Genomic DNA, 21802 nt, shown 5'->3' with positions numbered 1-21802 from the left:
AGGTCATTTTGCAGGGCTCGGGCAGTGCACCTCCTTGCACAAAGGCGGAGGTAGCGGTCCTGCTGCTGGGTTTTGCCCTCCTACGGCCTCCTCCACGTCTCCTCATGTACTGGCCTGTCCTCCTGGTAGCGCCCTCCATGCTCTGGACACTACGCTGACAGACAACAGCAAACCTTTTTGCCACAGCTCGCATTGATGTGCCATCCTGGATGAACTGCACTACCTGAGCCACTTTGTGGGTTGTAGACTCCGTCTCATGCTACCACTAGAGTGAGAGCACCGCCAGCATTCAAAGTGGACCAAAACATCAGCCAGGAAGCATAGGAACTGAGAAGTGGACTGTGTGGTCACCACCTGCAGAATCACTCCTTTTTTGGGGGTGTCTTGCTAATATGCCTATAATTTTCCACCTTTTGTCTATTCCATTTGACAACAGCATGTGAAATGTATTGTCAATCAGTGTTTGCTTCCTAAGTGGACATGTTGATTTCACAAGAAGTGTGGATTGACTTGGAGTTACATTGTGTTGTTTAAGTGTTCCCTTATTTTTTTGAGCAGTGTATATTGTGTTTTCCCTGTAAAACATTAAAGAAATCGGACATGTTGGCTGGATTCACAAGATGTGTATCTTTCCATTAGCTGTATTGGACTTTTGTTAATGTGTGAAAGTTAAAATTTCTAAAGATATTTTTTGAATTTCGCGCTCTGCCTTTCAGTGGAATGTGGGGAGGAGTTCCGTAGCGGAATGCCGGGGCTAGAAAGGTTGATCTTGGCCAGGTCGCAGTGTGAAATGAGAACTTGTTCTCAACTGGCCTACCTGGTTAAATAAAGTGAAACCAAAATAAATAAATACATGAGCAGGTGTTCTTAATTTTTTGTATCGTCAGTTGATGTGTTCCTTGTATATATTGCCATGTGCTTAAACACATTATTAAATAAACCTGTAAAACATTATGGATGTCTTATGTTTCTCATTTCATTCATATTGTTGGTAAAGTGGTCAAAGACTGAATTACATGTTGTGTTAAAATCAATTTTATTTTATCTTGATAAGTATTGAAAGTGGATGTTACAAACACTGAATTACATGACTCGATTAAAAACATTTCATTTTCTAGATGATGTGTTGAGTATGCATGTTAACGTGTCAGTGAACCAGTCCACTGGGTGCAGCCATTCAACATGTACTCAGATACAAAGTCTTTAAATTTGTTGCATGTAGTCTTGTTCTTTGATCCTTTGCACTTTTTCTCATTAGGCACTTGTTTCAATCCAGGTATTTGATTCCAAAAGGTATTGCATCCTAAAAGTCAAACAGAGAAATGGTGACACATTTACCAGGGAAGTCCAATTCTCACAGAGTAAGACCTTAGTGGTAAAAACATCTTCAGTTGTCTTATGACATCATAGCCAGAACTTACTGGCCATTAGAGTCGGTGTGGGAGCCACTTTGCCCATGATGAGGTATTTCTTCCCTGGCTCTAGCTGTCCTTTTACACTGGAGCCTCTTGGGGCAACACTCGCACTTTGCTCTCCTCCAGCTTCACATCTCCGGCTGGCAGAAAGAGGGCGCAGAGTTACCATAGTTACCATGACCGTAGAAAGAAGTACATGTACTATGTATGGTTACGTCTTCATGAACATTCTAGTTACAGACAGAGATCTCAAGTCAGGATTGGATAATGGTATTATCACTTACTGGCTCGGAGTACCTGAGTCACATTAGTTGTGTAGAGTTCAAAGTTACTCTTCACAGACATACTGATGACTTGACAATGAAACCTAAAACAACCAGATTTAAAACGAATTACTAGCTTCACCTTATTTGTCCCTACTGTAACTGTTAAATATTGACCTGTGTCACACTCATAGCTAAATTGTCTACTGACCGTAATCCACAGTGGGGAATAGCAAGCATGTTCAAAACGATCTTTCTTCTCTAGCTTCAGTGGTCCAAAAGTGTCCTTCTCTTTGTGGCAGGGCCCTAAAGAACCAATGGGACTTTCTTTAGTGTCATACAGACCCTAACCAATGAAACCAGAACCAATGGAATAGTCCCAAAATGGTAAAATCCCGCCTTTAAGGCCCTACCAGCAGGCTCAATCAAATTCTCCATACTATTAGAACCCAGGTTGGTGCCATAACAGTGAGAGAATACTTCAATAGGGGAACTGAGAGAATGTTGGCGATAGTGATAGAAATAACAACTTACTCTCTGAACACTGGCACACATCCCCTGAACACAATGTTGAAACCATCTTGCTTCTTTTTGGTGCAGCATAGAAAGTAGTACACTTTCTGTCTGTGATTGTGTGTGTATGTGTGTGGTGTATGTGTGTGTGTGTGTGTGTGTGTGAGAGAGAGAAAGAGAGATAGAGGAAGAAAAGAGGGGAGGAAGGAGGGATGGAGGGAGAGAGAGAGGAGAGAGGAGGGAGAGAGGATAGAGAGAGAGAGAGAGAGAGAGAGAGGAAGAGAGAGCGAGAAGGGAGAGGGGAGGGAGAGAGGATTAGAGAGAGGAGAGGAGAGGAGAGGAGAGGAGAGCGAGAGGAGAGGAGAGAGAGAGAGAGAGAGAAGAGAGAAGAGGAGGAGGAGAGAGAGGAGGGAGGGAGGTGGGGAGTAGAGGGAGAAGTGTATCAGACAGACAGACAGACAGACCGGGAGGAAGAGAGAGACAGTGACAGATGGGGAGAGATAGTCAAATTATGCATTATTTTTTAGTGATGGCCAATATATTCAGAAGACTATTTGACAGATACAAAAAATCAATCAAGGTAAAAAAAGTACAGAAAAGAAAGCCTTGCATACCTGGTTCATAGATAGTCATAGAATGTGGCCGGAGCAGGCTGCAGTAAACCTATAGTTACTGTCTGCCACGCCCTAAACGTTACACACTCCCTTTCCTCAATCTGGACAGAGACAGAAAAATAACTTGGGCTTTCGATTTCACACTGTTCCACCGAGTTGCTTGTGTATTCGTGTTTGTGTGAGTCTCACCTCATTAAAGTACAACAGCACTTTCCATGTGAGACCTCGTAGTGAGAGATGTATTGTTCATCAGGGTTCTTTAGCTGTGGAGAGACACAGTTAGAGAAAGAGGAAAGAGAGAAGGAATCGAGGATAAAGGAGGGGAGGAGGAAGATGAGAGAAAAGGGGTAAGAGAGAGGAAGAATGAGGAGGACGAAAGGGAGGAGAGAGGAAGGAATGATCGAGGATGAAAAGGGGAAGGCAGAGAGGAAGGAATGATGAGGGATGAAGGGGAAAGAGAGAGGAGGAATGATGAGGATGAAAAGGGGAAGGAGAGAGGAAGGAATGATGGAGAGATGAAAAGGGGGAAAGGAGAGAGGAAGGAATGATGAGGGATGAAAAGGGAAGGAGAGAGGAAGGAATGATCGAGGGATGAAGAGCAGGAGAAGAATGATCGAGGAATGAAAGGAAAGGAGAGAGGGATGATGAGGGATGAGGAAGAAGGAGGAGAAGATGAGAGGAGGAAGGAATGATCGAGGGAGAAAAGGGGATTGAGAGAGGAAGATCAGGGAGAGAGAGGAGGGGAGAGACTGACAAAACATTGATACTAAAGAAAAGTAAAGGAGTGGGTTGGTAACGTGTTTATAAGACTCTATATGATGATGAAGACTCACCTTGTCCAGGTCGTCTGTCTGTGCCTCAAAGCCACTGAGCAGTGTGATGTCGGCTATGGACATTCCTGTGAGGTTCCTGGTCAGACTATGACTAAAGAATACAAGTTAGTTAGCTTACTGAAAAACCACTGCCCTATCGCCTAGGCAGTCACAAAATATTCATCCCAGTCACAAATCTGCTTATTTGTATATTCATGACAGAATCAGTTCCCTCTCTGTTAACTGATCTCACACAGACCTCTCTGTTTAACTGATCTCACACAGACCTCTCTGTTTAACTGACCTCACACAGACCTCTCTGTTTAACTGACCTCACCACAGACCTCTCTGTTTAACTGACCTCACACAGACCTCTCTGTTTAACTGACTCACACAGACCTCTCTGTTTAACTGACCTCACACAGACCTCTCTGTTTAACTGACTCACACAGACCTCTGTTTAACTGACTCACACAGACCTCTCTGTTTAACTGACTCACACAGACCTCTCTGTTTAACGACCTCACAAGACCTCTCTGTTTAACTGATCTCACACAGACCTCTCTGTTTAACGACCTCACACAGACCTCTCTGTTTAACTGACTCACACAGACCTCCTCTGTTTAACTGACCTCACACAGACCTCTCTGTTTAACTGATCTCACACAGACTCTCTGTTTAACTGACCTCACACAGACCTCTCTGTTGTTAACTGACCTCACACAGACCTCTGTATAACTGAACTCACACAGACCTCTCTGTTTAACTGATCTCACACAGACCTCTCTGTTTAACTTACCTCACACAGACTTCGTATTCAACATCGTTTTCAGAATTCCGGCTTTGCTGAGTATCTCTTCTGTGTCTGCTGCGAGCGTCAAACCACTCAATCGCTGATCGGGGGACATCCTCTCCTCCCTTCTCTCCGTCTCCGTCCCGTAGTCCCCCTCATAGTCGTTGTAGTCTTCAACAATCTGGGCTGATGAAACAAAGTGTTATCAGAGTGTACTAGTGGAACTCAGTCACACACATCCTAACCTGTCGTAAAAGGAGCACTGAATCAGAGTGGTGCTGCTCACCAGTGTACTCTACTTTCCCCTCTACTTTGACTGTGATTGACAGAAGGTTGCAGTCGTCTGAGGTGTCCAGTAGATGGTAAGCCTTCGTAACCTGCCAGACAGATCAATATATTACACGGTTGAATGAACATCAAGAAAATCTTTTGATGATAAAGATGCTCACCTTCATCTTGGCTTTTCCCCGTCCCGTTAGCGCTACGTTAATGATAGGATTACCAATCAGTTTCTGGCAAAGTAGAGACAGAGAGAGAGAGTTATGTGTGTGTGTGTGTGTGCTGTGTGTGTGTGTGTGTGTGTGTGTGTTGTGTGTGTGTGTGTGTGTGTGTGTGTGTGTGTGTGTGTGTGTGTGTGTGTGTGTGTGTGTGTGTGTGGAGGTGGAGTATACCTTCAGCTCCGTTTCTACTTTCTCCCCCTTGTTGTCCAATGACAGCTTCTGAATGTCGCTCTTCCCTGGACTAGTGAACTGTACCTCCACTTCTGTGATGGGAGGTTGGGGCCTGTTCAGTGCATACTCAGAGAGAGCCTCCAAAGCCACTATAGTATCCTAAAGACATTAAGATGAATGCATAGACTGGATACAAATTGAAGGTAGACATTTAACATGTTATTTCTACCAAAGTTGTAGAATGTAAAATGTCCATCGACTCTCAATGAGTGGGACTATCACCCCTGGGTCACTGTATCAGTAGGATATCAGTGTTGTTGGACTGAATATGAAGGCGGAAAACTAGCAAAACATGCTAACTAGGAACAAGGAAACTACATCCACTAGGAGGCAATGAAGCAGCCACATCATGTTTTGGCATTGTTTGGCTCTCCTTCAGTACAGTATATCTCACCTGTGTGGACTTGAATCCTCCTCCATCAGTACAGTATATCTCACCTGTGTGGACTTGAAGTCTCCTCCATCAGTACAGTATATCTCACCTGTGTGACTTGAATCCTCCTCCATCAACAGTATATCTCACCTGTGTGGACTTGAAGTCTCCTCCATCAGTACAGTATATCTCACCTGTGTGGACTTGAATCCTCCTCCATCAGTACAGTATATCTCACCTGTGGTGGACTTGAACCTCCTCCATCAGTACAGTATATCTCACCTGTGTGGACTTGACCTCCTCCATCAGTACGATATCTCACCTGTGTGGACTTGAATCCTCCTCCATAGTTCTCCTGTGAAGTCAGCCAGCAGGCTGCAGAGTCTGCCCACTCTGTGTCCTTATGAGCCACTGCAGTTAACAGGGCGTAGGCTGTAGTCTCACTGTTATGGCCTCTGTTGTCGGTACATAATGTTTATTTTCCTCATTCACCATGCCAGCGTTAGCATACCACCCATGGCAATGGTCTTTCCCTGTCAAGAGGAGTCAAAGAATATCAATTCAGCAGCAATCCCCCATCAGCCCACACCATTCTGACCTATAACAGGAGTGTAAAGGACAATACCTTCAGTTGCCAGTCCTTTGAGTTTTTTCCAGGCAGGCTCAGCCTGTGTCCGGTCAGACAGACAGACTGACAGACAGTAGGCTGTTATGGCCACAGCGTAGGGCCTCTGTAGCCCCTCAACACGTGAGAGCAGGTAGTCGGTGGCTTTAGAGATAACGGCTTTCTACACAAACACAAACACAGAGCAGCTAGCCGTTCTGGTTCAAAATAGAAGCATTTGATGTCTCTGTTTTTCTTCTTCTCCAGGAAAGAGACGGCTGATTTAGACGGATGATTAGGTTGAAGTCGGTTAAATGGTAACACAAAAGTACACACTATACTAAACACGTGTGAGTTAATAAGGAAATTTGTCCACCTATCTTACCGTATCGTTACGCTCTCTTGGTGTCTGCTCCTTGTTGTCTGTCAGGAAAGGGAGGGAGCGATTTAGAGCCACAGTTATGAAAGCAGTCATGGAGACATCTCCCTCTATCCCTCCAATGCCTCCCTAGAGAGAAAGAGACAACTCAACTCAACAGATAAAGAGAAAATACTCTGTTGAAATACAGGAGGGTTGCCAGTTCGAGTCCTGCGTCTGAGTGAGTTGGCAACCGGAGGGTTGCTGGAATGAAATCCTAGATGCCTTTGCCTGCTGTTGTGCTTTTAAGCAAGGCACTTAACCCCCACACAACAACAGCTCCCCAGGCGTCCAGTGTGGAAGCCTCACACACCTCTCCAAAACCTGTATATGTTATGTGTGTCTTTCGGAGGAGTTGGGTTAAAAGCGGAAGTCAAATTTCAGTTGGACCTTGTGTGAAACTGACCAATAAAGTGATCTTCATGTTAAAACTAGTGTTTTTAATAATCCTTTACCTGCATTTCCCTGTGTATGACTGGGTTAGGGTCCGAGAATGATCCATCCTCCTTCTGTTTAACCAGGAGGTATCTGACTGAATCAATGATATGCTTCTCAGACACACCCTGTGCCCATCTCCCCTTCTCTCCACCGCCTGCATTCTGACGTTCTGCCACCAGAGACATCACTTTCACAACAAGGCCCGTCAGCCTWGAGAGGAAGGGTAACAAACACRGTGATAGGATCGGCCAGCTCCAGTCCTGYAGAGTTGCAGTGTTTACAGGCTTTTATTCCAGACAGACAGAAAACTACAGTACCACAAAAACAAGCAATGTAAAGAGAGATGTACGGACCAGTAACTGGTTGGATGGTGCGTCCAAGCTCCATACGATCCATCACCCTTTTTAAACGTCAAAATTCTCATATAGCCTGACAGAGAGAGAGAGAGATATTGTATTTTGTGTTTCTTACTACAAATGAAAATAAAACATCTTCATTACAGTTCTCCCACACCTTGCTCTGTGAACTGGAGGGCCGTATCTCTGATGCCAGGGCTCAGCTCATACCAGCGCTGGCTAAGGTCCATATAGCGGAGGGCCAGGGCTGTGGGGGCCATACGTTTCATAGTCTGCTCTGCACATCCATGAGGGGCATTGAGCAAGCTTTTAACCCCATCGGAAGAGAGCAGGGTTATGGAAGTGGACTTGCCAAACAGCTCCCCTGGGGAATGGACGAGATTGGATATTAATTAAACTGACAATACTGTTGTGAAGAGAAATGATTGGAGGGTAAAATGAGTCAGACCTTCCATCTTGACGAAGATATTGGTGCTGGAGCCAGGGACTGTGTTGTCTGGTAACTTTCCATTAATCATGAAAGATTGGCCACTCTTCCCTGACAACAGAGAATGAGAGAAGCTGGTTGGTGCTTTTTATGKCATAAACTATTATGTAAATAAAATGCTGTCATCATAGATATTCTGTTAGCAATCTCACCAATATRGCCACTCAGGTCAACAAAATGAGTTTCCTCCACTCTCTTCTCTATTCCCTCCGTCTACAATATGAGAAACTATTATATTACATACATGCAGTAGCTTTACAGTAATGGATTTTTCTGTAGTAGTAACTTTCCCGATATTTTTTGTATACTTACTCTACATTCAGAATCTTTTCAATAGCATCACTGCCGTCCTCATTCTCTATGTCATAAAGGCGTATTTTGATGGGTATGGGGCGGTTTCCATGGGTACTGCAGAAAAGTGACGGCTTTGGAGGAGTGGGCCTCCACGGTGACGTTGACATAGGTTTTGATGGAACTGGAGCCTGGTGAACAGAGCTTGTCATTTCTCTCCATGTGGAGTGCAATCTGAGAAGGAGGAAGGTGGTCCATCAGCTGCATTTTATCTTTCTGTATATGCTTCTGAAGTGTAAAACTGTAGTACTACAGAAAGGATTTAACTCAACCTGTGCATCCTGGTCCCAATAGTTGTAGACAACAGGAACAATAGACATTTGCTCAAATCTTTTGACTGAGTACGGCAGCCTCAGAGAGACAAAAACCTTCTTAAACACACGGAACTCATGTGGTTCTGCCACACAGATGCCTGCAGGAAGGCACACACAGACAGGTCCATTACTCTCCAGAATGTCACCACACATTCCTCACTATCTAGGTACAGAATATGAACCAATAGAGGAGGAGGATGTTACCATGAGAATCAGACAAGCTGACAGCCTGTATCTCCCAGGTGGTGATGGAATCAGGCAGAGCCACAGTATGACTAAGGGAGACAGAGAGAGAGACAAATTACAAAGTGTTTCAGACACATGGCGCCGATATCTGTGTGCTAAATGTCGATTTCTCACCTTCCTTTGCCGTTTATATCGACCACTGAGAATGCAAAGCTTGGGGGAACTTCTGCGTATTTGCTGATTGGTTGTGTCAAAAGAAGTCTTCGATGTCTGTGGCACTCGTAGCTAAGAGGAGAGAGTGCAGACTAAAGGTGTCACAATAATATAACCTTTTAAGATCCTATTCTCACCCAATCCTTTTAAGTTATAACAAGTCAGATATTTTGTTTCAAATTCCCATGTCTGTCTAAAGAATAGTGTCTGTTATCATTTTGTTACCATGTTATACATGTTAGAATGGTAATATCCCCAACAATCAAGTCATCCTCACTCCTGCCATGCCCTCTCTGGGCGTCGTCTCGTTTCTTCTTCTCCCTCAACTTCTCTCCCTCTATGCAGCAGTCCAGGAAGGCCTTGACACAGACATGGTCCTTATTGGCTCGTGCCACTCTCTCGGCTCGCTGCTGACACGTCCTCAGCATGGGATCAGGGACAAGCCATGAGAACAACACTCCTGCAGCTTGGCGTCTGAGTAACTGGATTCTGGGAGTTGGACATGTGACTAGTGACAAAAGGTAGTGAAAAAGGTTTAGTTCGTACCTGCCAGGACTGATGAACTGTCTTCCCACCACCTCAGCCAGTTAGTGACAGTCAGAGTAAAGTAACGTTGTAATACTTATGGACACCATCTGCTCCTGGAGTCCAGGGAACGCCTCTGTCGTCTGAAGCCTGACTCACAGTTAAACCCTAAGACAAAACAACATACGGTAGGGTGAAGACCATCAAATCAAAACATCAACATAGAACATCACAAATTGTGGGAACATGTAGGTTTTGAGCAACTTTAATGCTTTGTTGAAATGTACGTCTGAGTTGGTGTTTTTTTTAAATTGTATTCGGTTTTTTTTCTTTATGTTGAAGGTTGGTCATTAAGTCCCAGCCAATGTCATGTCTAGTTTAGTGGATCCATGTCTGTGAAATGTTAAGTTGTCTACTCCTAAAGGGTTTTAACCCTATACCAGAGAACATCATTCAGAAACGACGGCCAAGAAGAAGTCGTGTAGACACTAGACAGCTGTTTAGTTCAATCACACTACGCTCCTCATACCCTTCCTCATCTTAGATAGCACATGAGAGTTGGAGAATGAATGACAAGCCAGCGTCGTTCAACACAGAGGCTGTATCTGAGCGCCACCGTATGAGCAACCAAGGTCATAGGACTGCATCGACGACGAAATACCTGTGAACGCACACAAATATTCACACTGTTAGTCAACAGACCTTTTGGTCTATTGCATAGAATATTTTAACCTGTACATTATAAGGAGTGAGTTTAGAGGAAATAATGTGGAGGAGACAGTATGTATTATTATTCTTTAGTAATAGTAGCTTGTATATGTGTATATACAACCAGTCAAAAGTTTGGACACACCTACTATTCAAGGTTTTTCTTTTCTATATTTCATATTTTATATTCTTCAAAGTAGCCACCCTTTGACCTTGATGACAGCTTTGCACCTCTTGGCATTCTCTCAACCAGATTCATGAGGTAATCACCTGGAATGTATTTCAATTAGCAGGTGTGCCTTGTTAAAGTTCATTTCTGGAATTTATTTCCTTCTTAATGCGTTTGAGCCAATTATTGTGTTGTGACAAGGTAGAGTGGTATGGGTATTACCAGTCGGTTCAGGGCTATGGGATACAGGGGGTCGAGGGTGTCTGCCGGCATTAGGATGACAACCCAACTCGAGATGAGGCTTTTAGCGGGTGGATTAGTAGGGACCAATTGGAGGTTTACTTAGTAGAAATGCAAGTATCATGGTACAACTATATAGACACTCAATCATTATGTTACTTTTTAATAGTACGTTTAACAAAAATATATTTGATAAAAAGAATTGAAAGGTGTGTCTCATTATGGTAAGTGGTGAAATAAGTATAGCCAGTTACAATTGTAATGGCTTAGCAATAATAAGAAAAGACGATCAGTATTTACCTGGCTAAAAGAGAAGGATTATAATATCTATTGTTTACAGGAAACCATTCAACAGTTTTAGATGAAGTTTTGTGGAAAAAGAACTGGGGGGAAAATATATTTCTCCCATGGGCAAAGAAATTCAAAAGGGTGATGGTTTTAATTAACAATATTTGATCCAAATGTGCAAATTTCCAAACAGATCCTCAAGGTAGATGGATTATTTTAAATATGTTATTGGACAATAAACAAATATGGCTTGTTAACCTACACGGTCCGAATAATGATGATGATCCAAGCTTCTTTGAAAATATATAAGAATTTATCAACTCTACAAGCAACACTAGACTCTATTATTATAGTGGGAGATTTAAATACGGTCTTAAATACCTCTTATGGACCGGAAAGGAAATCACACTACAAACTATCACCCTCAGGCACTTAAGGAAATCATGAATGTCATGGATATATTGAATTAGTGGATATATGGAGACTTAAATACCCTGATTTAGTGAGTATACATGGCGGAGGCTTAATCAAGCTAGTCGTCTTGACACTTTCTTATACCATTCTCTCTGGCACCAAAAGTTTAAAAAGTGTTGATAGGGGACAGAATGCGGTCGGACATCACATAATTGGCATATATATTTCTCTTACAGAATTTCCCACGTGGGCGAGGATATTGAAATTTAATCAAGTCTACTAGATGATAAATTGTTTAGAATAGGACAGAAGATTTATAACTGACTTTTTCAGACATAACATAGGTACAGCAGATCCCCTTATTGTATGGGACACTTTTAAGTGTCCTTTAAGCCATGCAATCAGTCTACTCATCTATAAACAAAAGCAATTTAGATCAAAGAGTCCATATTAACAAAGGAAATTGAAGGACTAACAGTACAGTTAGATAGCAATAAAAACGGTACCATAGAGGCACAAGAATAAGTAAGAGGAAAACAAAAAGAAATGGAGAACTTATTCAAGAAAGATCCAGTGTATATATTATAAAAAAAAGCGAACTGGATGGAAATGGGGAAAAATGCACCAAATTCTTTTTCAATCTTCATATAGAAATGCTACCAAAAAAAAGTATTAAAACTTGTTACAAATGATGGAGTCACGCATGATTCACCAATTATATTTGAAGAGGAAGTAAAGTACTTTAAGAATATGTTTTCATTTCAGGCTCCTCCATCTCCACTAACTGAAACTAATTGTATGGATTTTTTCCCTATTAATAATGTAAAATTAACATCTTACAGAAAGCTCATGTGAAAGGCCAAATACAGAGGAGGAACTGCTTGATGCAATTGGGGCCTTTAAGATGGGAAAACTCCAGGGCTGGATGGCATACCAGTGGAGTATACAAAACTTTTTTTGATATACTCAAAGGACCATTATTAGCTTGTTTAACCACTCCTATATAAATGTAGATTATCAGACACGCAACAAGAAGGTCTGATATCATTATTACTGAAACAGGACCCAAGTGGTAATATATAAAGTCCAGTCCATTTAAAAATTGGAGATCTCTTACACTTCAGTGTTGTGATGCAAAAATCCTAGCAAAATGCTTGGCGCTAGAATAAAAAAGTTTTGTCGATATTATTCATCCTAATCAGACAGGGTTTTACAGGGACATACATTGGAGATAATTATATAGGCAGTACTGGAACAATAGAACATATGAAATATCGGGGACACCAGGCCTGGTTTTCATAGCTGATTTTGAAAAGCTTTTGATAAATACGACTGGAGTTATATATAAATGCCTAGAATTTCAATTTTGGGGATCTCTTATAAAATGGGTTAAATTATGTATAGTAACCCTAGGTGTAAAAGTAGTAATAATGCAACATCTCAGAAAATGTTTAACTATCTAGAGGAGTAAAACAAGTTGTCCACTATCGGCATATTCTTTATTATTGCCATCGAAATGTTAGCTGTTAAAATTAGATCAAACACTTAATATTAAGGATTAGAATCCGTGGCTTAAAACTAAGGTGTCATTGTACGCTGATGATTCATGTTTTCTTTTAAAACCACACTAGAGTCTCTCCAGGGCCTCATAGAGGATCTAGATACCTTTGCTATCCTCTCTGGATTAAAACCAAATTATGATAAGATTACCATATTACGTATTGGATCACTAAAAAATACACATTTTATATTGCATTAGTTACCAATTAAATGGTCTGACGGAGATGTGGACATACTCGATAAAAATCCCAAAAGAAAGAAATGATCTCACTCCAATAATTTTTATGGAAAGTTAGCAAAAATAGATAAGATCTTGCTACCATGGAAAGGAAAATACCTGTCTATTTGTGAAAATCACCCTGATTAACTCTTTAGTCATATCACAGTTTACCTATTTGCTTAGGTTTTGCCTACACCTAGTGAACTCTGCTTTTTAAATTATATGAACAAAAAATATTCCATTTTATTTGGAACGGCAAGCCAGATAAAATTAAAAGGGCCTATTTAATATAACGAATATGAATTCGGAGGCAGAAATGATTTAATATTAAAGCATTAGACCTCTCACTAAAGGCATCAGTCCATACAAAAGTTATCTTAAATCCAAACTGGTTCTCTAGTAATTGGTACGATGCTCTCCTATGTTCAAGAGGGCCTTTTTCCCTTTATTCAGATTACACCTGCTCACTTTCGGTTGTTTGAAAAGGAAATAATCTCCAAATATCCTTATTTTTTAAACAAGCCTTAGAAAGTTGTTGCAATTTCAGTTTAATCCACCTGAAAGGACGGAACAAATAGTACAACAAATATTGTGGTTTAAATCAAATATAGTAATTGATCAAAAAACTGTATTTATCGAAGAAATGTTAAAAAAGGTATAATTTTTGTGAATGATATCATAAATAGGACTGGTGGAGTTATGTCACACATGCAGCTTACACAGACATATGGAAATGTCTGCCCTACCCAAAAATTACAACCAATTAATTGCAGCATTACCACAAAAATGGAAGAGGCAAGTAGAAGGGAAAAAAGTAGGAACTTGTATGTCGGCCCTGTATTAAAGACATAATATGGTTAAAGAAAAGTGGTGGATAAATAAAAACATATACCAATTTACATTTAAGGACCAAAAACTGACAGCTGTGCCATATAAATTACAAAATATTTGGGAAGAGATTTTCGATGGTACCATTCATGGCACATTGGTTTTGAATTGATATGGGCGCCACCAACAACGCCGGATGTCAAAACTTCGAATTTTAATTTAAATCAAATTTAAATTAAAAGTACAACATTCCTTGACACTAATTAGAATGTTATGTATACAGTCTTCCAGCTCTGCAGATTCTTGCTGTGAGGAGGCAAGAGTCATTAGATCATTTATTTTGGTATTGTCCATTTATTTTGGTATTGTTTCCATATGTACGCTCGTTTTGGTCACAGGTCCAGGAATGGCTGAAAGAATTGCAACATTTGCCTAAAACTGACGCTGAACAAGATAGCAATACTGGGGGATTTGAAAAGCCATAGTCAATCAATCAATAATATAATAATTATTTTAGGCAAAAACATTTATTTTTAATTTACAATCTGTTGAACGCTATGAGAATAGGAAGGTTTCAAATCTTTTTGTGAAGCATCAACAGCACAGTTGAAAAAATATATGGCAAATAAAAATCCGAAATGGATGATGTTGGAAGATAGATGGGAAGGGTTGAGTGGAACTGAAGGGTGGGACTAATAACAAGATAAACAATGTAGGGCATACGGGATCTGTGAAATGTGTATAGGTGCGGAGCTTTTGTGAAATAGCACAGTTACAAGTGGAATATAAACTGGATGGACAACAGAAATCAGAGGAAGGACTAAGAACAACTAAGAGAGAAACTATTATAAAGTAGACTGTGTCTTGTAAAAATGGGTAAAGAATGTATAAATTAAAGGAAAAAGCAAGAAAGTGGCTTATTTAGTTTACTCCAATTTGGTGGAGTTCGTGGTTTAGTGGTTGCGGGGCAATAATAATAAAGGTCATATTCTTTAAAAAAAGTATGTATGTCTAGGGTAATGTGTAATGTTATACTCGTATGCTTGTATATGGTAAATGCATGCGTGTATTGGATATATAGATTACCCAAAAGAATATGGGGGGATTGGAAAATGACATGCAGACAATTACATTGGAAAGCAACATTCGTTTCCGCAATATTAGCCTGGATCCACCCCTTTAAAAAAAAAAAAAAAAGTAGAGGTGGTATAACAGAAGATATCCCTGGTTTGGTAAAATAACCAAGTCCATATTACGGCAGAGAATAGTTAAATAAAACAAGAGAAAACGCGCCATCATTACTTTAAGACATGAAGGTCAGTCAATGGGAACAATTAAAGAACTTTGAACGCTTCTTCAAGTGCAGTCGCAAAAATCATCAAGCGCTATGATGAAACTGGCTTCACTGAGGACCACCACAGGGAAAGGAAGACCCAGAGTTATACCTCTGCTGCAGGGGATAAGTTCATTTAGAGTTACTCAGCCTCAGATTTGCAGCTCAAATAAATGCTTCACAGAGTTCAAAGTAGAGAGCACATCTCAACATCAACTGTTCAGAGGGGACTCGCGTGAATCAGACCTTCACTGACGAATTGCTGCAAAGAAACTACTAATAAAGGAACACCAATAAGAAGAAGAGACTTGCTTGGGGCAAGAAACACGCCAATGGACTTAGACCGGATGGAAGAATCTGTCCTTGGTTCTGAATGAGTCCAAATTTGACGAATTTTTGGTTTCCAACCGCGTGTTTTTGATGAGACGCAGAGTAGGTGAACGGTGATACTCCCAGCAAGTGGTGGTTCCCACCTTGAAGCATGGAGGAGGTGTCGAATGGTGTGGGGGTGCTTTTGCTGGTGACAACTGTTGGTGATTTATTTTAGAATTCAAGCATACTTAACAGCAATGCTTACCACAGCATTTTAAAGATACGCCATCCCATCTGGTTTGGCGCTTAGTGGGACTATCATTTGTTTTCAAACAGGACAATGACCCAAAACACACCTCCAGGCTGTGTAATGGCTATTTGTGATGGAGAGCAATCAGGGTGACTGGCTTCCGCAACAACCCGACCTCAACCCAATTGGATGGTTTGGGATGAGTTTAACGTCAGAGTGAAGGAAAAGCAGCCAACAAGTGCCCAGTATAATATGTGGGAATCTTCAAGATTGTTGGAAAAGGCATTCCTCAGAAGCTTGGTTGAGAGAAATGCTAGAAGTGTGCAAAGCTGTCATCAAGGCAAAGGGTGGCTAACTTTGAAGAAATCTAAAATCTTAAAATATATTTAGATTTGTTTTTAACACTTTTTTGGTTTACACATGATTCCATATGTGTTTTTTTCATAGTTTTGGATGTCTTCACCTTTATTCTAATATTTTGAAAAATTAGTAAAAATTAAAAACTTTGGGATCAACGTTTGGGTACTGGTATATTCACAAAGAAAATATTTGGGGATAGAAATTATGGCAGACAATTACATTGATGGAACGCTACAATCTTTCTGCAATATTAAAGCTGATCTACACCCCCCCCCCCCCCCCATAAAAAAGAAATATAATAAAATAATATAGCTTGCCTGTTTGGGGTGAGTTTTGTTGTGGGCATTGAGAGCATAGATAGCCTTGTCCACAGCCAGCAAGGCAACTTTGGCCTTCTGACCATTTTAAGTCTATCTCCAGGTTTGCCGGTGTTTCCTGGTAGATATTCATCTTTTGACTTTACCTAGAGCATATAAAATAAACATAGGAAAAGATTAGGGTGATTACCCCAAATACGTATCATTAGTAATAACTCTGAACTGAATTGTAAACTTATTAACATTCAGCACAGATTCACCTTTATTTCTCTTGTTTTTGTGTTTCTAACAGGCTTTGGCCATATTCTGTTGTTCTTCTCAACTGATGATTATCTACTCCAGTTTTACTCACCTTCACTGTCCCCTCACAAACATCATTGACGTCTACCCACACAGAGTCAGTAATGATGTCACCTTTCTGATCATAGTAAGTAGCCAATCAGACGGAAGGAGGGGTCATATCAGGCCGTGATTGGAAGCTGAATCTTTGTTAAGTCCCCTGATTTGACAGAACCCTGTTTTGCTAGCACTCCACGGCTGAGAACCTGACGATTAAAAACAGAAAAAGTCATTGTTTTTTTCCTCTCAGTTATAGAACTTTTCCACCATGTCCTGTTCCTTATGATTTTCAATTCAATTCAATTCAAGGGGCTTTATTGGCATGGGAAACATATGTTAACATTGCCAAAGCAAGTGAAGTAGATAATATACAAAAGTGAAATAAACAATAAAAATGAACAGTAAACATTACACTCACAGAAGTTCCAAAAATAAAGACATTACACATGTCATATTATGATATATATATATATATACAGTGTTGTACAATGTACAAATGGTTAAAGTACAAAAGGGAAAATAAATAAGCATAAATATGGGTTGTATTTACAAATGGTGTTTGTTCTTCACTGGTTGACCTTTTCTTGTGGCAACAGGTCACAAAGTTTGCTGCTGTGATGGCACACTGTGGTATTTCACCCAGTAGTTATGGGCTTGATGGCACACCTGTGGTATTTCACCCAGTAGATATGGGAGTTTATAAAAATCGGGTTGGTTTTCAAATGTTTGGGGATCTGTGTGATCTGAGGGAAATATGTGTCTCTAATATGGTCATACACTGGGCATATATCTCTCACCATGTAGTAAATAAACCCATCCTCTGGTGGCCCCATTGAAGACTTTGAATACAACGGAAAAGGGATTGACCCGGCGTCAGAATCTTCTGGCTCACGCTCACGCTCAGATAGCTGTTCCCAGGAGACGATGCACGTTTGACGTCTTTGGTTATTTTCTGGTCATCTACAGTCACCTGATGGAAACAGAGAGGGGGAAACCATGGGATAAAGAAGAGAGAAGAATCATCCAAAGTCTTTAGTTTTCATATGATTTCTTCAGTGTTTTGTTCACAGCCTATTGCTGTATTGCTTGAAGCTACTCTAGAAGCTACAGTTTTATTTTTGACTATTTTGTTATACTTACCTCCACAGTAATGTCACGATCAAGATTGGGAAGGTTAAAAATCGTGCCACACTGCTCCCTGCTGGTTAGTCTTTACAGTTTGGTGTCCATCCTGGAGTTCTGGCAGATGCATTCTCACTGGCTCTCCAACAGCTGGGGAACCATTTGGGAGACGGACCACCACCTAACAGATCACCGGACAAAAAACAATATACAGTTTATCATTTCACAGATAGACATTGTTCAATCTAACGTATCTCTGTCATCCAAATTGAGGCTTACCACTACACTGAGGGGAACTCCAGGGATGTAGTGAGAGCGGGTACGGGACAGGTCTACAGTGTAACGCGGGAAACAACAGGAAGAGACACCTCTGCTTCCTGTAGCTCACCACCTGGTGAAGGGATAAAGACAGTACAGTACCAACATCGTTTAGTTGTCTTGTACCTACTGTATGACTGTACCACATTTCAAAAGTCTCTTTTTTGTTCAAACTAAGAACAACAACTGATGCCTTACTGATGATGTCAGTGACAGACACTGCCCACGTAAAGCTGTGCTTTGCTCTGGACCACGTCTGAGAGGGTGGTGTTGAGGTTGGATTTGAGTTGCTCGATGAGCTTGGATTCTTGGAGAACCGCTGACCCTCTCCAGCTTGTATCTGAGAGAAAAAGGCAAGCGACAGGTTTCAGGTCAAACCATAACTCAAGCTTTGCTTAAACCAAAATGTTGTAACTTTATTTAGAAATAGGTTGCGCCACCATTCAGTTGTCCTTCAGAGCTCCCAGAGCTTTAGTCTTGTGAGTCTTCTTCTCTGATTGAAGAGTACAGATATTTTGATTGAAATATGCCACATTTATCCTCTCACCGATCCAGTCAGCTCACAATCTCTGATGAAGACAATCTTCTCCTTTTCACCATCCGGCCCCTGTGTTTTCTCCTTCACTCCAAACGGCAGTGGAAAGCTCCCTTATAACTCTCACCATAGGAGTACCTGAGGGGAAATGCAGTGAAGTCAGACCAACTGATAACAATTACAGAGTTCTATAACATATTCATAGATTTGATAAACATTTAGAGGACTTGTACTTGGGTGAATGTCTCAATGAGAACCACATAGCCCGAACTAAAGTTACATTTGCGTGCTCAGTCCCCTCCTGTACTCCCTGTTCACTCATGATTGCACGGCCAGGCACGACTCCAACACCATCATTAAGTTGGCTGATGACACAACAGTGGTAGGCCTGATCACGACAACGACGAGACAGCCTATAGGGCGGAGGTCAGAGACCTGACCGTGTGGTGCAAGGACAGCAACCTTTCCCTCAACGTGATCAAGACAAATGAGATTATGTGGACTACAGGAAAAGGAGGACGAGCAACCCCCATTCTCATCGACTGGGTTGTAGTGGAGCAGGTTGAGAGCTTCAAGTTCCCTTGGCGTCCAAATCACCAACAAACTAACATGGTCCAAGCACACCAAGACAGTCATGAAGAGGCACCAACAAAACCTAATCACCCTCAGAGACTGAAAAGATTTGGCATGGGTCCTCAGATCCTCAAAATGTTTTACAGCTGCACCATCGAGAGCATCCTGACGGGTTGCATCACTGCATGGTATGGCAACTGCTCGGCCTCCGACCGCAGGGCACTACCGAGGGTAGTGCGTACGGCCCAGTACATCACCAGGGCCAAGCTTCTTGCCATCCAGGACCTCTATACCAGGCGGTGTCAGAGGAAGGCCCTAAAAATTGTCAAAGACTCCACCCTCCCTAGTCATAGACTGTTATCTCTGCTACCGCATGGCAACGGTACCGGAGCACGAAGTCTAGGTCCAAAAGGCTTCAAACAGCTTCTCCCCCAAGCCATAAGACTCCTGAACATTTAATCAAATGGCTACCCTCAATGGCTACCCAGACCCACCCCCCCCCCCCCCTTCCTTCTACGCTGCTCCTACTCTCTGTTATTATCTATGCATAGTCACTTTAATAACTCCTACTACATGTACATATTACCTCAATTACCTTGACACCGGTGCCCCCACACATTGACTCTGTACCTTTACCCCCTGTATATAGCACCGTATTGTTATTTACTGCTACTCTTTAATGATTTGTTATTCTTACTTATATCTAACTTTTTGGGGATGTTTTCTTACAACTGCATTGTTGGTTAAGGGCTTGTAMGTAAGCATTTCACTGTAAGGTCTACACATGTTGTATTCGGCGCAAGTGACAAATRCAATTTGATTTGATTTGACATGTTATTTTCAGCACTTTGTCAGGAGCTAGATGTTGTAGTGGGGAAACAGTTGACATCAGGATTAAATCTTACTTGGCTAAAATTGTGAAGGTGAACTGTTCAGTGTTCAATAGAAAGTAGCTTTGCTCAGGTATGACGGTCACCTCAAAGCTCGGCAGCACTGAAACACAAAAACATGTTCAGAACAACAAAACATTTCTTATCCTTCCTCCATGTGTAAGAAAATCTATAAATAATAGCATGAATACAATTTAAGTAAAATATTTTAAGAAAGATTGGCTTTAAACTTGAAATATTCAAATGGTAAATAGAGAGTAAGTTGAGCAAAGGAGATAAAAAAAGAAAATATGAACCAAATTTCTTGACTTGAAATTCTCGAGTAACAGCATTCTTTTCATCTCCTTGGTAATGAGCCACGATCCTCCACACACCCATTCTAAAATCAAAACACACCAGCTATGATATTAGCTTGTCTTATTATCATGTAGTGTTTAAGTAAATCATTTAATCAATTGATCAAAGAAGGATAGTTGCACAACATCAGTCAATTAATAGATGCTAACATTGAATAATTGTGAAATTTCTATAGCACATAATATATGATTGTACTCTGAGACATCAGGGATATTAAAAGGGATATCTGTGAATATTCCATCCGTAGCTCTCTTAAGAGTCTTCATTATCCGGTTGCCCGCAGCATTCTACCAAGGAGATACAAATCAGTTACTATACAAATCAGTTACTATACAAATCAGTTACTATACAAATCAGTTACTATTTCACCAACTCTTTCAAACATCAAAGATCTCCACCACAATGATAAACATTTCAACACTTCATGGAATGAAATGTAACAACGGAATGTGGTCAGAAATAAAAAGTTTGTACTCACAAAAATAGAGATGTGAAAAACGTCATCATGGGGCTTCATTGAGTGGTTGAGGGTAAATATCCTGTATTTCACTGGTAAAAAAAAATCCTATATAATATCTTAATTGTAAACCTTTGACCAATATTAAAGTTGTACTTGGGGATTTTGGCAGTGAGGCCCTTTCTCTACTTCCCCAGAGTCAGATGTCTGTAGGTGTCTTAGCAGATACGCTAGTTAGCATTGGCTCGCGAAACTACCTCTAACTTCCTTCATACTGGACACAGACACATAAAAATGATATCCACAAGTTCATCTGACTCTGGGGGGTAGTAGATAAGGGCCTCACTGCCAAAATCACAAGTATCCATTTAAGAATGGGGTTCTATTTCATGTAGACTGTAGATGTACCTTGCTGTGTAGGGTTGTAGATAGGCTGGTCAGTCTGAATGAAGATGTAGCCTCTGTGTTGGGAGACTAGGACCTCACCATCTTTCTGTCTTGACCCCATCCATCTCAGCCACCAGCATAGATAGGGAATATCCACAAAGATGGGCAGCTTGTCCCTTTCTACCTGCAAGGTGGGAAAACATTGAAATGAAACCATAAGACCTAGTGTATCTTCTATTCTTGTTTGTGATGAAGTCTGTATGGTCATTCATTTTACCTAGGCAAGTCTCACTAAGTCATACCTCTGGTTCCCAGTTTGGATCTGTCCCTCCTCAGACACAGAGTGCTGCTCTTTTGAGACATCAGATGTGTATGTCTCCTGCTCCAGGTAGAGGGTAACACGTTTATTCAGGAGGGGC

The 21802-nt window shown here is 41.1% G+C and overlaps 1 protein-coding gene across 1 annotated transcript; it reads right to left on the bottom strand.

Moving 5' to 3' along the window:
* Positions 1 to 1023: 1023 nt before the first annotated feature.
* Positions 1024 to 21798, bottom strand: c4b (complement C4B (Chido/Rodgers blood group); the record flags this gene model as incomplete). Its single annotated transcript, XM_070444170.1, is given in 61 exon segments — positions 1024 to 1265; positions 1267 to 1303; positions 1422 to 1449; positions 1452 to 1512; positions 1515 to 1555; positions 1700 to 1782; positions 1886 to 1910; positions 1913 to 1984; positions 2213 to 2312; positions 2817 to 2906; positions 2995 to 3020; positions 3023 to 3068; positions 3639 to 3729; positions 4417 to 4531; positions 4534 to 4596; positions 4697 to 4787; positions 4860 to 4922; positions 5082 to 5240; positions 5837 to 5958; positions 5961 to 6047; positions 6140 to 6302; positions 6504 to 6626; positions 6992 to 7184; positions 7328 to 7403; positions 7488 to 7694; positions 7779 to 7868; positions 7979 to 8030; positions 8126 to 8207; positions 8209 to 8342; positions 8441 to 8580; positions 8687 to 8757; positions 8843 to 8893; positions 8895 to 8923; positions 8925 to 8953; positions 9159 to 9314; positions 9317 to 9370; positions 9504 to 9527; positions 9530 to 9574; positions 9936 to 9969; positions 9971 to 10017; positions 10020 to 10067; positions 16402 to 16492; positions 16495 to 16551; positions 16758 to 16835; positions 16837 to 16950; positions 17542 to 17577; positions 17580 to 17714; positions 17885 to 17926; positions 17928 to 18047; positions 18146 to 18210; positions 18213 to 18257; positions 18383 to 18407; positions 18409 to 18511; positions 18718 to 18817; positions 18820 to 18857; positions 20198 to 20285; positions 20479 to 20561; positions 20735 to 20826; positions 21018 to 21088; positions 21405 to 21622; positions 21686 to 21798. Coding segments are annotated over 61 exon segments (5088 nt in total), but the record flags the coding sequence as incomplete, so codon positions are not given.
* Between the last annotated feature and the right edge of the window lie 4 nt (positions 21799 to 21802).

This window comes from Salvelinus sp. IW2-2015, linkage group LG6.2, assembly GCF_002910315.2.
Source record: "Salvelinus sp. IW2-2015 linkage group LG6.2, ASM291031v2, whole genome shotgun sequence".
Taxonomy (NCBI): Eukaryota; Metazoa; Chordata; class Actinopteri; order Salmoniformes; family Salmonidae; genus Salvelinus; species Salvelinus sp. IW2-2015.
This window is presented reverse-complemented; position numbering and strand designations above follow the sequence as displayed.